Source organism: Saccostrea cucullata, unplaced genomic scaffold (assembly GCF_032062105.1).
Source record: "Saccostrea cucullata isolate Sc308-1 unplaced genomic scaffold, CSIRO_AGI_Scuc_v1 ctg4422, whole genome shotgun sequence".
NCBI classification, from domain to species: Eukaryota; Metazoa; Mollusca; class Bivalvia; order Ostreida; family Ostreidae; genus Saccostrea; species Saccostrea cuccullata.
The window spans coordinates 1-16034 of NW_026934920.1; the positions used below are offsets into that span (position 1 = coordinate 1).

The 16034-nt window shown below is 30.8% G+C and overlaps 1 protein-coding gene across 1 annotated transcript; it reads left to right on the forward strand.

The window, feature by feature from the left end:
* Positions 1–259: 259 nt before the first annotated feature.
* Positions 260–15316, forward strand: LOC134241548 (receptor-type tyrosine-protein phosphatase alpha-like; the record flags this gene model as incomplete). Its single annotated transcript, XM_062723586.1, has 17 exons — positions 260–375; positions 1075–1298; positions 2107–2194; positions 7266–7333; positions 8096–8132; positions 8424–8521; positions 9298–9426; positions 9734–9891; positions 10085–10220; positions 10538–10660; positions 10777–10834; positions 11006–11052; positions 12086–12220; positions 12464–12583; positions 12957–13108; positions 13709–13844; positions 14243–15316. Coding segments are annotated over 17 exons (1924 nt in total), but the record flags the coding sequence as incomplete, so codon positions are not given.
* Between the last annotated feature and the right edge of the window lie 718 nt (positions 15317–16034).

The window sequence follows — 16034 nt, forward strand, 5'->3', positions numbered from 1 at the left end:
TAAAAATATATGCATACTCTGAGGTTTTATAATTTGTTAATGAAACATTTTTTTATCGGTGAATCACGGGCCTTTACTATCCTATGGTTAGTTTTATAACTCTTATATTTAAACTCTTTGTATATGTATTGAAACTTCCTTTTGTGTAATATACTTTTTTTATCCTCAATAGATTCTTTTTAAATTTAAATTCCTACTTGTATCAGCCTGCACCACACGCTTTCGCGATTTTTTTTTTTATTACAAATGTATTTTTAAGGAAAAGAAGACTCGATACAAAGACAGAAGATGCTATCGGACTACAGGCACAGATCACCCCGACATCAGAAAGAAAAGTTAATTATTACTTAGATGAAATTGACCAGGATGGAAAAGGTACAACGCAAAAGACTCTTCACTTACATTTATCAGCTTTATTATCAAGGAAGTGAAATATTTTACTCATGTTTATTTACTTTCCTTTTGTTCTTAAATTGAATTATTGTATAGCAAACATATCACTTGACCGTAACATTTCCGTAGAATATATCTTGACATTAACAGCAACTACTAGTTTGTTAACCTTTTAGCATTTATAGTGAAAAAAAGTGACGGTTTATCGTGTGTGTTTAACATGTAAGCAATATTTTACGAAGACAAAATAAATTTTAAGAATATTTATCATCAGTTTGAGACAAGACACGCTTTGCAAATAACGACCACAAAACAAAAACAAAAACGAATATTTATAAATAAAAAAAATCAACATAAGTGTCTATTATAAGAACAAAATCAACATAAGTGTCTATTATAAGAATAAATCAAATCAAGATATATAACTCAAATCTAACCGTGACTAACAAGTGCCACAATGATCTCTATATCAATGTAATGATAAACAACAACTAAATCAAAATGATACTACTTTTGGGTCTAAAAAATCTCATGGAGATAAGAAATTATCCATTTCTGCGACTTTTGTTTAATCAATTCATTATATATTTACTCTTAAAAAAATTTCAAATAGTGTGTATTAGTTAGATAAAAAAGACATCAATATAGATGCATGTACAATCATTTAATGCTATGTTTCAGGGGATCAGGCAAACGTTTATTACAATGTTAGTTATGTCGTCAACTCAGAGCAGCAAGAAGAATCGGAGCAAGAAGAAACTGAGAGTGAGATAGAAACAGGAGATAACCTACAAGAAATCGAGCTTATAAGTGAAAATTTAGGGGACATTCCCGTGAAAGAGCTGCATGATTACATATTAAGGAAGCACGAAAATACAGATGAAGGCTTTAAGGCTGAATTTAAAGTATGTTTTTTATTGCTTTCCTTTTATCTGTTCCAAGGATCGTCTCTTTTTATTTAAATGGGCGTTAACGATGCGTAAATAAAGTATTAAAATTAAATTTTATGTTGTTTGTAGTTCTTATGAAATTCTAATCGGGAATGAATATCAAAAGATGCTTTTAAGTTATTTGCAATAAATAAATTTTTAAGTGAAGATTATGACATAAAAGAAATATATATTTGTATTAGGGAAGTTTTTTTTGATTTGTCATATAAAAATACTTTGTCTAACAAGAGTAAGGAAATAATTTTAATCCCGGTACGCTTAAATTGCATAATTTAACGACAAAGAGGATTAGTAACAGGACATCGTTTGAAGCTTTTTGTGAATAGAAGTTCAATATAGAAGGTTAAGAATTCAACACTGTAAAATGTTATCCATTAGTAGAAAATTAAACGTGCATTCCATGGAAGTCACGCCCAGGAAGTCTAAATAAAACGATGTTAAAATGAACTATTTGCATATCCTATGTCTCGAAGCTATGAATTTAGACATTACTGATCTCAGATTAAGTTATCAACAAAAACCCATTGTTTTCATTTTCTTTTTAGGCAGAATTATTTTAAGATGTTTTACGCATTTGATTTAGAAACATCTTAATGTGCGGTTTTTTTTTATGTACTTTAAAGTGCATTTTTTTCAGAAAGCAAAATAGATATGTTAATGTGAAAATGCTTTTATTTATCACTTGTTCTGTCCATATCTCGTATTTATTAAAATATAAAATTTGCAGTAAATTTAGAATTAACATTTTCTTGTTTTATTAAAGGCTTTACCAGAAGGAGATATTAACCGTTGCAGTGTTGGAACTTTGGAGAAAAATATTTTGAAAAACAGATTTAAAAACACACTACCTTGTATGTATTTTGATGTATATTTTTTTAACATAAAAAAAATGTTTAGAGAAAGAATTGGTCTTTAATAGTATGCATTCACGTCATTAACCGTCGGGTGGCGCTGCGGTATTAGAGGTGGTTACGCAAACGTTTTGATTTGTCAAGCGCTTGACTGTGTGTAAACAAATGGTAGCGTTGCGAGACACTGTGATTTCTCCTGGACATATACCTCCATATTAATTAATTTGTAACGAATGTCAACTCTCTGTGTTGTGCCAGGATGTTGTAGAGGTTGCGGACACTCATTATTTTCAGATCTTCAGACGAAAAGTGACGCTAAATCGGTCATGAAGATGATCAACTGATTATGGAAGCTTCAGGTAAACACGATGTCGCTTGTCACCAGAATTTCAGAGTCGGCAATATTAAGAATTAGATTTTTGGCAAAATATTGATTTTGATTAATTTTAATTAGTATCTTACGAAGTATGTGTCATTAAATCATATAGATTTAACCGGGAAAATGAGTTACTATATTCAGTATAAAACATATTGACTTGGTGACTTTTTAACTTTGTCGTTAAATTGAAAAAAATTGCACACCCTTTTTATTATTTTTTTTTCGTCAAAAGACATTTGATTTATTTATATTAATAGTGTCTTAATAGCTTGACACATGGCAATATTATTTCATATATTATTTCAAAAGTTTGAAATCTTATTAAAATGTCTAAAGCTTTTGTTGCTTTGTGATTTTGTTGTTTAACAGACAGACGCAGCACTGGTAAATGTAATAGGATTAAATCTGATGAATTTAATGTACAGTGGCAGTTTTCTTTAAAAAAAATGTACAAATAGAGTGTATGATGTGCTTATGTGCCCATAGAATAACTTATTTTGTTAGCAAATAGAATAAGTACTGTAATTTATAATTTGATATCAAAATTCAATGTTAAATTTTATTATACATTTTAAATTTCATTACCAGAAATAATGAGATATTTTCCCCTGCTTTTTTAGTATGAGTAGGGTCTTTGGTTTTCCTTTTTATTTATTGATAAATATTGATTATTTTATATAATATTCTACTTTAACACAGTACAATTACAAAACAAAAATAATATTTGCCCAGTTCCTTGTCAGGAGATAAAAGTAGACTAAATAAGGATGCAGTAAACTTGTCATCCGGTTTTGGACTTTAAAACTCCAGCAATACAAGTCCTACAGCTCCGTGGCTGCAGTCAAGATAAGAAGAAGGTACAAAGACTGAGCTGTTCCTCAAGAGATGTGAACTAAAGTTTAGACCAGTATTCCTGATAACTAGCAGTCCCTGTGACGTTTCTTTAAGATCAGCCATATTCTTTAACAAAGAGATAAAAAATTCAGTGCAAGCATTTAAGCTGTTAATCTTTCTCATATTGGTACATATTGTAGAAGCTATTAGCATGATTAGGCTATTAAGTGAGATGTGCTTAGAAATAGAAGATGTACAACTATTATTTTTTAAATTTTAGAACACAAGTACAAAGTTTTAAGAATTTTTGACACATGTTTAATTTTTAGAATAATTAAAAAAAATCTTTTTGCTTGCTTTGAAAAAGAATTAAAAATGATTGTACATGTATTATGAATTCTGTCAGTGTGGAATCTTTATATTCATGTTAATTTGTGAGGTTCAATGTTCATGGACAAGAAAAATCGTTCATGGGTATGTAATTTTGTGGATTATAACTCATTGATAATGTAGATTCAATCAATATGTTAACAAAATCCATGATCAAGAGAGACTCTCTAATCCACGAACATTGGTTTCCAAGAACATTGTACCTGCATGCTCAAATTTAAGTACGAAAGGAATAAACATGCATAAATATTTAATACAATCTTTATTGTTTTATTTATTTACAGCCATGAATAAAATAAGCAAAATCCTTAACAGAGAAAAGTTCAAGCTTTGGAAAGATACTGTACATGTACATAATTTGGCGTTTTCAAAATTTAGCGCAATCAATGGATATGGAGTTGTTGGCATAGTCGTGAATTAGCGCTACAAATATTTGTGTCGTATATTCTATTTATAAATGAATTCTTAGTGGTATTAATGAAATTAGCACATCCTCTTTTGCGCAAAAGCAGCCAAAATATAAAGCCCGCTATTTTACCTACACATAAAGTAAATTCTTTTCAATGTCAATTTTTGTACTTGTGTAAGAGTTGTATATTTTAAAACAAAGAATGGGTGGACTTAACTGGCCAGAACAAATGCCGTAAATTTAAGTTTTGTAAAATGTATATTTTTTCCCATCATATAAACCCCCGATATCTTAACTGTATATTCACAGTACGGATGTGAATTTAAAACACTCTTTTCGATGTAAACTAAATAAATATCGAAAGCATGGTGCCTGAAGATTTCTTGAATATCAATAGATAATCAGGGTCACGCGTTTATCATCGTCTGAATACATAGTCAGTACATGTTTGTCGGCTGTTCTTAAGAAAACTGTAGTTGTATATTGAACAAAATAATGTTATATTTAAAGGAGAAGAGCCGACAAAAGTGTGCTCATATTTAATTTAACAAAAAACATGTTCAAAACAAACTTCTCGCTTCCATTGAAATGTCTTCGATTGACCTGTTAAATATTACAATTCGTCACGTGATGTCCACCTGCGAGTGTACTCGTGAAAACAGTTACATTGTATTCTTCAACCTGACCTTGATCTAAATCATGTCTTTGAGCGTGTTTTGTTGCCGTTTTTGGAGTTTAGCAAATTAGTTATTGTTTTAATTTTGCGTGTCATCACATTTTTAAAATAATTTCATATTGACATCGCTGTAAAATGCTAAACAGGTATTTGAATGTTTGGAAAGAGAGAGGGATAGAGAGAGATGTCAACAATGACACCGATCGATAGCCCCGCCTCCTATAAATATTGATTGTGTGACATAAAAACCACTCCGGGTATATGTCGAATTCCGGAAGACGACACTCATGTATCGTTGCTTCAATTTTGATACACGTCAACAGGGCATTGTTTTTGCACAAATGTTCCACCTAATATAACCAAGTATATGTTGCTCTTTCAATTGCACATAATTTATTTTGGATTAACTTCATTTACAGATTGTAAGAGGAGTCACAAAAGATTCAAAATAGGGCGTTAAGTCCACCCATTCTTTTATGTATATATATATATATAGAAAAAAAAAAGTTTTTACCACGGCTGAGATTTAAACCGGGATTGTCATGATTTGTTGTTCAAGGAGCTCTGCGTTAACCACTTGACCACTGCGGATTACGTTCAGTGTCATTGCAAAGATGTTATGCAATGAATATTTTTTTAATCTGTATACTCTCCAAATAATGCAACTAGGTATTATAGGTTTTGTGTAATTCCATAGTAATGAAAATATTGTAACTTATATTTCACATTATTTCCATTTAGAATATGATATTGGTTTTGAAAGAGAAGTTTTTGAATTAATGTCAAAACTTGGTCATCATTGGTCATTGAGATTATTTTTCTCGTGTGCGCCATTTGTGAATTGTTTTCGAAACAAAGACTCCTGTAGAGAAGAACTTAGTAAGTATTGAGAAATGTAATGAGATGTAATGAGAAATGAAGATGCATATAGAGTTACTAAGAGTGTGCATTATGATGTGATATATATTTTAAGATATTATGAAAGTGCATGATTATGAGACTGGATTATATTTACTAAGTATACATGTAGCTACTGACTATGAAAAAAAATATGTACAGAACAAATAAATTTCAAATTATTCATATGCACTATAAAGTATAAGGGCTCATATTAAATCTGTGTGTGTTTGTTGCAACATACAAAAATTGTCTAATGTCCCTTTTAAGAATTTTTACTCATATGGAGACACCATCATTTGCTGATGGCGGACTGCAAATATACTTATTCTCGGCACTGTGGGCTATTGAGCAGTGATGGATCTTTTTTGTGCCAACACCTATAAATCTCAATTTTTTTTAATTTAAAAAAACAAAACAAACAATAATAGGCTGATCAGAAATCAGTTATCTTTATCCAGTATCAATGAATGGCCATTTATGATTTAATGTATCTCTGTGTAGGATCTGGAGAGTCTTTTGGTGAGGGTTGAAATATGATGTTTGTGTTTGTTCCATGCAGTTTTGTTTATTATGATTTTTTTTGTAATCTGTTCAAATAAAATGAAAGTTTAGTTTGTATTTGCCTTGCAATGAATATAATGTTGCACTTTATAACCCTTGATGATCATTTGGGACGTTGCTCTTTTAAACAACGACGAAATGCAACAGCTAGACTGAACAGTAATTGTAACCAGTGTAGACCTACATGTACACAACCTAGCTGTGCGATGATTGTCACGTAAAAAGGAATAAATAACAAAATATAGCTATAAACATTCATATCATATATTAATTTCATTTGAATATAGTGTTTGTGTAAGTGGTTAAGATGATAATACATCCGACAATCTACAAAAATGTCGATTGTAAACTCAATGCTTCGTCGTTGTACTATCTTCGTCATATAGGCATGTTACACTCGATAATTCTTAGAAAGTTTCCATAAATGTATATTATTTACAAAAAATAAGTACCTAATATTCGGATAAACCTTTCTCCCGGTTGTGACAACTCGATTAAAGATCGATTCAGCCCCTCCGTTTGGCATGGTTTAGCTCCAAGTTCGAGAACACGTCCATTTGTTTACATTGTTACAAGCGCCGCGGTGATTAAAGCGTTTACGTAACCACCTCTAGTACACCAGCGACACCTGACGTCATAAATATGACGAATGAGTCCTATTTAAAATACAATACTTACTTTTCTACTGGTTTTTTTTTGCGCAACATTTTTCTTCAAATAGATAGTTTAAAAGTGAAAAAATAATCATTTGAATTGTACTGTCATCAGAAACAATAAAAATGAAAATTGCACTTTTGGAAAAAAGAAAAGATGACTGCAAAATTTCTATGGAAAATTTTGAAAAAAAAATCATTTCATTGATATCTTTATTAATGTTGTTTTGCCAAAATATATTGAAAAAAAAATGTTTTATCACATACAGATGATCACTCAAGGGTAGTTTTAACGGATCCTCATGGCGAAGATTACATCAACGCTAACTTTATTCCAGTAAGTTAAATATCTTAATTCTATATATTTTTTTTAAATATTTACTTTATCTTCATTCCATAAGTATCCCTACGAAAGATTTGACGCTAGCTGTTACAAAAGGAAACAAATCAATCAGCACAAGGTTAAAAAAAATGAATATTTGTTATAACCTTGTTTCATCACACACTCTTTCAGGACGATGGCATGTTCGTCTGAAAAAAAAATGGCGTATATACCGTTCATTTTACTTATTGCTAAAATAATCACATATGTTTACATCCATTAAGATTGTTTTCCTTGTATACATCTACGCGTATTTCAGAAAACAATACCCGTTGTCGTATTGCTGTATAATTTTTTTAACAGACTATGATATTTTATCATATGTTCGATTAGTCAAACATTGGGGTGCTCGTTCCTCAATGGCACCTGAACGTTTCGGGGGTTCCAGACTTGCTCTCTCTCTCTCTCTCTCTCTCTCTCTCTCTCTCTCTCTCTCTCTCTCTCTCTCTCTCTCTCTCTCTCTCTCTCTCTCTCTCTCTCTCTCTCTCTATCTCTCTCTGACATATATTTTGTTGTTTAGACTCCGAGCCTGAATACTCTCTGTTACTTTTTTCTATTTTTAGTGCTTAACAACATATTTTGTTTCTGTACGACTTAAATGCGACAATTTATTATAATTTTCATTTCTATAATTATTTTTGAGTGTGCTAAACCATATAAAAAATATGTTTCAAGTCACCAATGAATGATGCAAACATAATATTTGATTAATTGTAGAGTATGCTCAGAGAGAAAGAATACATAGCATGTCAAGGTACATTTCAAATGAGTGTCAAAATAAACACTTTTTTTATGAACTCTCTTCAATGAAATGCTCTACTGTACAAAAATGTACGGATTTCGGTATTTCTATACATGAATTCATTTACGACTTTTCGTGTTGAATTTAATTATTTAGCTAATTGTTTACTGGCATCAAACAGATAAAAATTATTTTCCTCGTCTTAAAATCTTAAGTGATATTAATCAATAATGTAAATGAAAAATGTTTTTATTCTTGTTATGTCTTCATAATCAAGATTTAATTTAAATAAATGTGTGTTAGGTCCAAAAGCAACAACTGTGAAAGATCTATGGCGTATGATATGGCATGAGAAAGTGACCACCGTTGTTATGCTTACTGGCATCATTGAGGGACAAAAGGTATTAATTTAAAATTAATCATTATAAACTGCTTCAGTGTCTGATTGACAATATATAAAATGAATATAGATTTTGAAGACCAGGCCTTCCAAAGCTCTTTTGGATTTCCAATGGGTGCTACATTGATACATTATACTGGTATCCAGCTGAGTTTGAAATAAACAATACCATGTAGTGATTTGGACATTTTACTTGAAAAAGATATGTATGGTAATATAACAATCGAACTTTATGATTAAGGTTCTGACTCTAACTTTTTATCGTCAACTTCCCTTACTAATAAGGAAATGTTTCTTCGTAACCTGCATACGTAGTTTATATTTTTCAGTTAATATCCAATTCACTTTAGTATGATTTCCGTACATTTTTGTTTTTAAAAAGGGGGTTGGTTATTAACAAACACGTTGATGATATGAATCAAGAAGTTCAGCAGTCTCTCTTTAAGTCATACATGTAAATTCACAGTCAATATATACAAGGTCATTCTCTGGTTACAAAATCAATCACTAAATTAAATGCTGTCAGATGTTTTTCAAACAAATTGTAAAAGTCATTTTACACCACTTTACCGATATTTCACGCTCATGACATGGGGCATACGGCGGCTGTAACCGATCGGCAGGATACATTCATGCTCACTTCTCCACGACACATGTTGTCCCACCTCTGATGGTTTAGAGATTCAAGTTTTTTTTTTCTTTGCTCCAAAATTTGTAATGATTGGTGATTTTTGATATTGAATACTATTTGTTTTCTATGTATTTCATTTATAACAGAGAAAATGTGAGCAGTATTGGCCAAACCAAGGAAGAACAATCATATATGGAAAATTAGCTGTTACCAACAAGCAAGAAACAGTGTATGCGTGTTATACAGTGAGACATCTAGAAGTTCGGAACACTCAGGTATATTATAAATATTTCTTATTCTTTAAGTTCTACAATACACAAAAAGTCTATGGTCATGCCTGATTTACGTTTTTAGAATTCAATCACTAAAATTATTTACAATGCATCGCCCATTTTCCCTGTAAAAGTTGCAAAGGCACTACACCATGAAATCGATCAGTTCACAAACTGATATCTCCTGCTACTTTAAAAACAATGGGAATCTTAATCAAGAGGCATACTTGTATACTCATACAGGAAACTCGTAAGAGAAACATCGATCTCTATGCATCATTCTCTGACATGCTTGTTCTTCATCTTTAAGGACAAAAATGATGTACCTCGAAATATGACCCACTTTCACTTTACTGGTTGGCCAGATCATGGCGTCCCATCGACGTCACAGCTACTTTCATTTTACTTCAAAGTAAGAGAACAGATGTCAAGAGAGAAAACGAAAAGACCTATTGTAGTCCACTGCAGGTATTATTTAAATAGTTTCAATTATCCTTTATGCAAGATTTAATTATGTCAGGAATATCACTATGGATTAAAAAAAAGCTTCAATAATTCCATTGCCAACACACTCAACTACTTTCAGTACTTTGATTTCGTTTTGCTTGTGTTTGCTTTTAAATTAGTAATTTCCGGTACTTTTTGTACTTTGATTTTATAGTGCTGGTGTAGGGAGAACTGGCACATTTATTGCTATAGATGCTCTGGTACAGTACGGGTTGAAGACCGGAAGTGTAAACATCACTAAATACGTCAGCATTATGAGAAAGGAGAGAATGCATATGATCCAAACATCGGTATTTTTAATTGTTTCTAACAAAAAGATCAATATAAATCTTAAATAAAAGAAACAGACTTACAGTAATACTTGATAAAATTTGGGAGATGAGGCTGAAAAGGAGTCGTCATGACATCTACTCAAAGCAAAATTTTTATTATATAATTCATTTAAAAAAATGTTCATGGTGAGACCTTGTCACAATTTTGCAAAGTATTTTCGATTTTAATTAGATTTTCGTACATATTTTGCTATAAGATAATAAAACTCCTTTGTTATATATATAATGTACATTACGTTTCTGAGTTATAAACACGTTTTTTTTTCAAATTGCAGGGCCAATACATCACTGTGTACAAGTGCTTAGACGAATATTTCAACTTTCCACGTCACGTGATCTCACGTGATAAATTGACAAATCACATTGCAGATAAAGATGGACTGCACAAGGAATATACAGTAAATAAACAATCATTCATTTACAATTATATAAAGATATTTGAATGTTGTATTTATATAAGCAAGTTGAATTACCTGTATCTTTAAATGCCACACTTTATTTTGTACTCAATCAGGAGTTCGCCAATTACATCATACAACAAAGGCAGTATGAAGCTATGACCGCTGTAGAGGGTAAGATCTTACATATTTAGTTTCAGTTTTCACAATCTCTTAAAAACTGTTCACAGAATAACATATATACCTATCAGGATATGATTTTGTGAACCGTTGATCTACAATAATTTTCACAGGATGGCCAATTCACTATTGTTTTAACTTTATTAGTATTATCTGATTTTGCAGAAGCAGAGAAAAAGACTGACCAACCATTGGTTGTAGGAGAATATCCTGTAAGTACCAAAAGCTTAACCTTCATCGGTCGCCAGTGGATGTTCAATCCTCTATGGCAGCTGATCCCATCTCTGATTTTTTAGAGGTCTGTGTTTGCACTGCTCAAAATTTGTTTTTTTAATAGACTTATGAGTTAAATACTGTTCGTTATCACCATATCTTGGTACAGAATAAAATATGTTCTTCAATTAAATAAAAGGCGTTTGAAAAGTGACTGTATTCCAGAGATTTGTCATTCTGATATTTATTGATAACGATAACTAAGAGTAAACAAGCAGCTTTTATATCCATCAGACAATACAAATTTTGAGCAGAAAACTAGAACATTAGAGGTGGAATCAGGTGTCATGAGGGGAGATGTATCCTCTGCCGATCTGCCACACATATTTTGTGTTCCTTGCTATACCCCGCCTGAAAAGTTGGTTGTATAAAGTGATGTTTCCGACCGTCTTACGTTCGTTTGTCTGTACATCTGTTTGTTGCGTTTTGGGGTACCAATCTCTTATTCACAACTCTTCCTTTACCACTGAATAAAATTTAATGAGATTTCATAGAATCCTTGTTACATCGTGCTGTTGTAACCCCCTATTTTACTTTTTGATAGAAATTATATTCCGAGTTTCCCATAGTCAAACATTGATAAAGCCATTGTTTCTTTTATATTGAAGGGTATCCATGTTTTATCCACAGTTCCATCTATACAACTGATAACAAATAATTATAATCTCACAGAGTCATTATGTTTTTGCAATTATGAACCTCTCATTCTACGCTTTGATCAGACTCCCATTTCGGGTCACCAGAACAAAAAATGGACTTTGCTATTATAACCTTACAGGAACCCTAGGGGGTATCATTTAGCGAGCACATTGCCCACAGTATTTATATTTATAATTGGGAAATAATTTTTAACAGTAGAAATCCCTTTGTATCGGTGAATAAATAATGGATTAACAATAAGCATAAAAACGCCAGACAACATTGATTTTCTGTGTGGTCTCGTTTGATTTTTAATTTTATATTCATATTTAGTCTATGTGGTTGGAAGATGGAATAATTGTGTGTCGCTATCCAAAGGCGAAAGATGTTCCAGAGTTCATGGCAATATTAATGGATTGTGCACCATCTGTTGTTATGACCTTGGATTCTCTTGATGAGCAGCTTACAGTATGTTTACAAAATACTTAAAAATTTTATTAAACATAATATATTTCTTTATTTTTTAATTCTTCAATAAAATGCCAAGAGAATGGAAAATGCTGTTCAATCGAGAAAAAGTTTTTTTTTTATCTAATTACAAAATATGCAATATATTATTTTGATTTAAAGATGCCTTGCTACATATTTTAGTGTACACAATAAACTGCTTTGAATTTTATATGTTTGATATTCCATTGTTTTATTTTTCAGACAAAGCAGTGGATTCCAGAGGACCATGATTTGGTCGTCGGTAGATACGTTGTAAAGAAGACTAAGAGTAGGGTGGTCAGCCTCTGCAGAAGAATATCTACAACAAGGATTACTATTCAGGTACAGATACTAAAGTGGTATAAATAAACAAATTTAAAATTTCACACCTGTGCAATCCTTTTCACTGTTAAGCTAGGTTTAGACCCCTTTACTTACCAGAGCTTAGGCAGATGGCTTGAAAATGATTAATTTAAATAGCCCCCGTCCATTGACATCAGAAGCAAATACAAACCGCACAAGTTTGTCATGCATAGAAGGTTCTTGACCTTTCACCTTTAGAATTTAACATTAAGATGTAATTATCAAGAAATTAACTTAAATGTACCTAACTTTTAAACAATAAGAAATGTAGATATACATGCACTTGTGTGTATTTATTAGCATTCTATGCTTGTTTTCTGTATATGTATGAATTATCCATTTTATTTCGAAGCATGGGGACGATGAAGAAATTGATGTCAGAATTCTACAAGCTATGCCATCCGACGAATCTGTGTATTCCAACACAACACAGCTTTCTGATATCATAGATGCCGTGACAAGCATGACATTGGATAGAGAAAAGCCAATTATTATTATACACAAGTTTGTTTTAAAACTTTTTTATCTATTGGTATTTTCAATATTGTGAAGTTAAATATTTATATTTAGTAGCATATAGATACATGTATATACCATTTTCGAACGAATATTCATTTGAAAATGTACATGTACGAATAAAAATATTTATCTTTAAAATAGCTAATTTATCAAAATTTTCATATTATTTATACCGCAATTTGATCAAAATATCAAAGGATTGGGTCTCCTCTGAGTTCAGATGCAAGATTTTAAAATGGGCTGCTTCTTTAATTTTATTTTTTATTCAAATTTTCAAAAACAAAAACCGGCAAACATTCTTTTTTTTTGTCTCTGAAACAATTCAGTGTAAAAAAAAGAAAGAATCTGAGAATCTCAAAAGACCTAACAAAAAAACGTTAACTATGCAAATTAGTATGAGCGTTAACAGCCAAATAGTCAATAAAATACAATTTAGCAAAAGGGGTGGCATCAGGTAGGTTGAAGAAGTAAGAATCCCTTTTGACATATCACACAATTTGTGTGCTTATTACCATGATAGGGAAAACGAAAATCCCCTTTAATTATTCAGTGTGAAAATTTATCATACATATCTGTTTTCTCTAGAGAAAACAACACCGAAGTTCTGATGGCAGCGATTGTGTTAAATTCCCTACATCAGCTGATGTATGAAGGAGAAACAGACATGTGTTTTATGGCAAGATGTCTACAGGCTTACCAGCTCTCTGCCATACTTAGCTATGTGAGTAAATGAAATCGTTTATTTATATTTCTAACACTAGATCTCATAGACATTAAGCAACTTATTTAATGAATATTTTGTTATAGAACATTTTTCTTTATTTATTACAAAATATTAAGAAATATTCTATCCTAAGAATGAGAACCGTTGTAATTTATATATAGACTTCTTTGCAAGAACATTGAACCTAAATACGTCAAATAACATATAGACATAAACTACATGTTCAAAGAGATAAAGTTTTGAAAAGCAAAGTTTGAAAAAAATATTTTATAGAATATTAAAATCAAATTAAAGGTTTAAATATCTATATCTCCCTTTGAATTTTTGTATTCTACACCAACAAAATGGATATGAATAGCATCATTTGATAAAATGGATTTAATTCACCTTTGTAGGAACAATTTGAGGAGTGTTACAAACTTCTGCGCAGATTTTCATCAAAGGAGATCATAGTGGAGAAAACTGAACAACAAGAAGATCTTTACGCAAACTGAAAAGTTCGAATGTTTTGCAGCAAAATTTGCCAAATTAACAAGACCCATTTGCATTCTTATGTTCATGTATCAAATAATCTACATTTTTGTTTTATGTTGCTCTTGACAACTTCACCCTGTAAAATGAAAATTAATATTTACATTAAAACTACAAAAGGTCAAGATATAGTACATAAAAGATGCCTACAGATTTTTCAAATAGGAGAAAACAGTTCTTTTGATAATACTTTGCAAATAAGACTTGGTAAAATAAAGTGTTTCTGGATATTATTTTTGGATATATTATGCGGGATAACATGTTTTAAACAATATTTTTCAATGAAAAACAAGGTCAGATATAAATTTTAGATACAAAATGTATACACAGATGTAAATTGCGAAAACATAAGCTTAAATCAATTTTAAAGTCAAATAGGATCTAGCATTAAAAAGTCACATTATCTAGATCCTGACCTTAAGTAAAGGGCACGAAGCCTTGTTTGGAGTTGCACTTCATCAGAGAACGAACTTCTCTTTGAAATATTCACGATGGAATTTTTTTAGCATTCAACCTTGTTCTGCATATCCATCAATGTCTTTTTACTGTATAATTATTTTTCTTAGAAAATGTGCCATAGTAACATTATCTAATGTAACATATTGATAGGACTTAACATTGAATGGAAGTTTACAAGAAACTGCTGACTTGGAAAATTTTATAATGGAAATAATGGTCGTCTTTATATACATTAGCTGATGATTTTGATGTATTCCATGTATTTTGGTGCTAGATTAATTTATTTACATGTAACTACAGGAAATGTGTATTTCTTTTAATAAGTTGGGTAATGATACATAGATTATTGTATCCTACGCTATATCATGTGGTTGGGTTTGTCAACATTGTTAACCATTTATACATGTAAGAATAACGGTGTCATATTCATTATTATCTCGATTATTTAAATTTTTTTCAATAAAATGTGTCACTCGAAATGTGTTTTTTTTTCTACTTTAAATATTTCGAAAGAAACAACGGTTCATAACTGCATAATGATTCACTTTTTTCTTTGCTAAGTAAATTTAGTTTATTTCTTTGTATACAAGTACCATTGGTTTAAATTTTAAAGAAAATTTTTATATGATTTCATGTTTATTTTGAATAAAGTTTCCTTCGCATAAACCAGGCTATCGTGAGGTCTACTACTCTCAGCAATACACTAAGTATCCGAAGAGGTGGAATATGATGAAAAGCATACAGACGACTGTGAAATATGAAGTCGGCCCGATTACGTGCTAATGTAGAATCAATCGGATAGTGCGTTGTGCATAATAATTTACTGAAGATAACAATAAAATCTATGTATCAGATTTTTTTTTTATTTCTTACTTTTACTGAATATTACATGTCTTGTATATGTTCATTAGTATTTTTTTAACTTCTTTGTTTATCAGTCGTCAAACACAGCTTAGCATATCACACATACAGACTGACTTTTAATTTAATAAATTTTAAATCAGTAAAGCATACAATAACTAAAAATCAATAATCAATAATGCAATATCATTTTTTTTTCAAAAAACATCTTGTTTAGAAATAATACGAACAATGAAATATTTTCTTCATTTGTTTTTATTGAAATTATCCGAGCTGAAGCTGATATTATTGCAGACAAAAAAAATGTTTTTTTTTTCTGCTAAAGTTTCAACATTG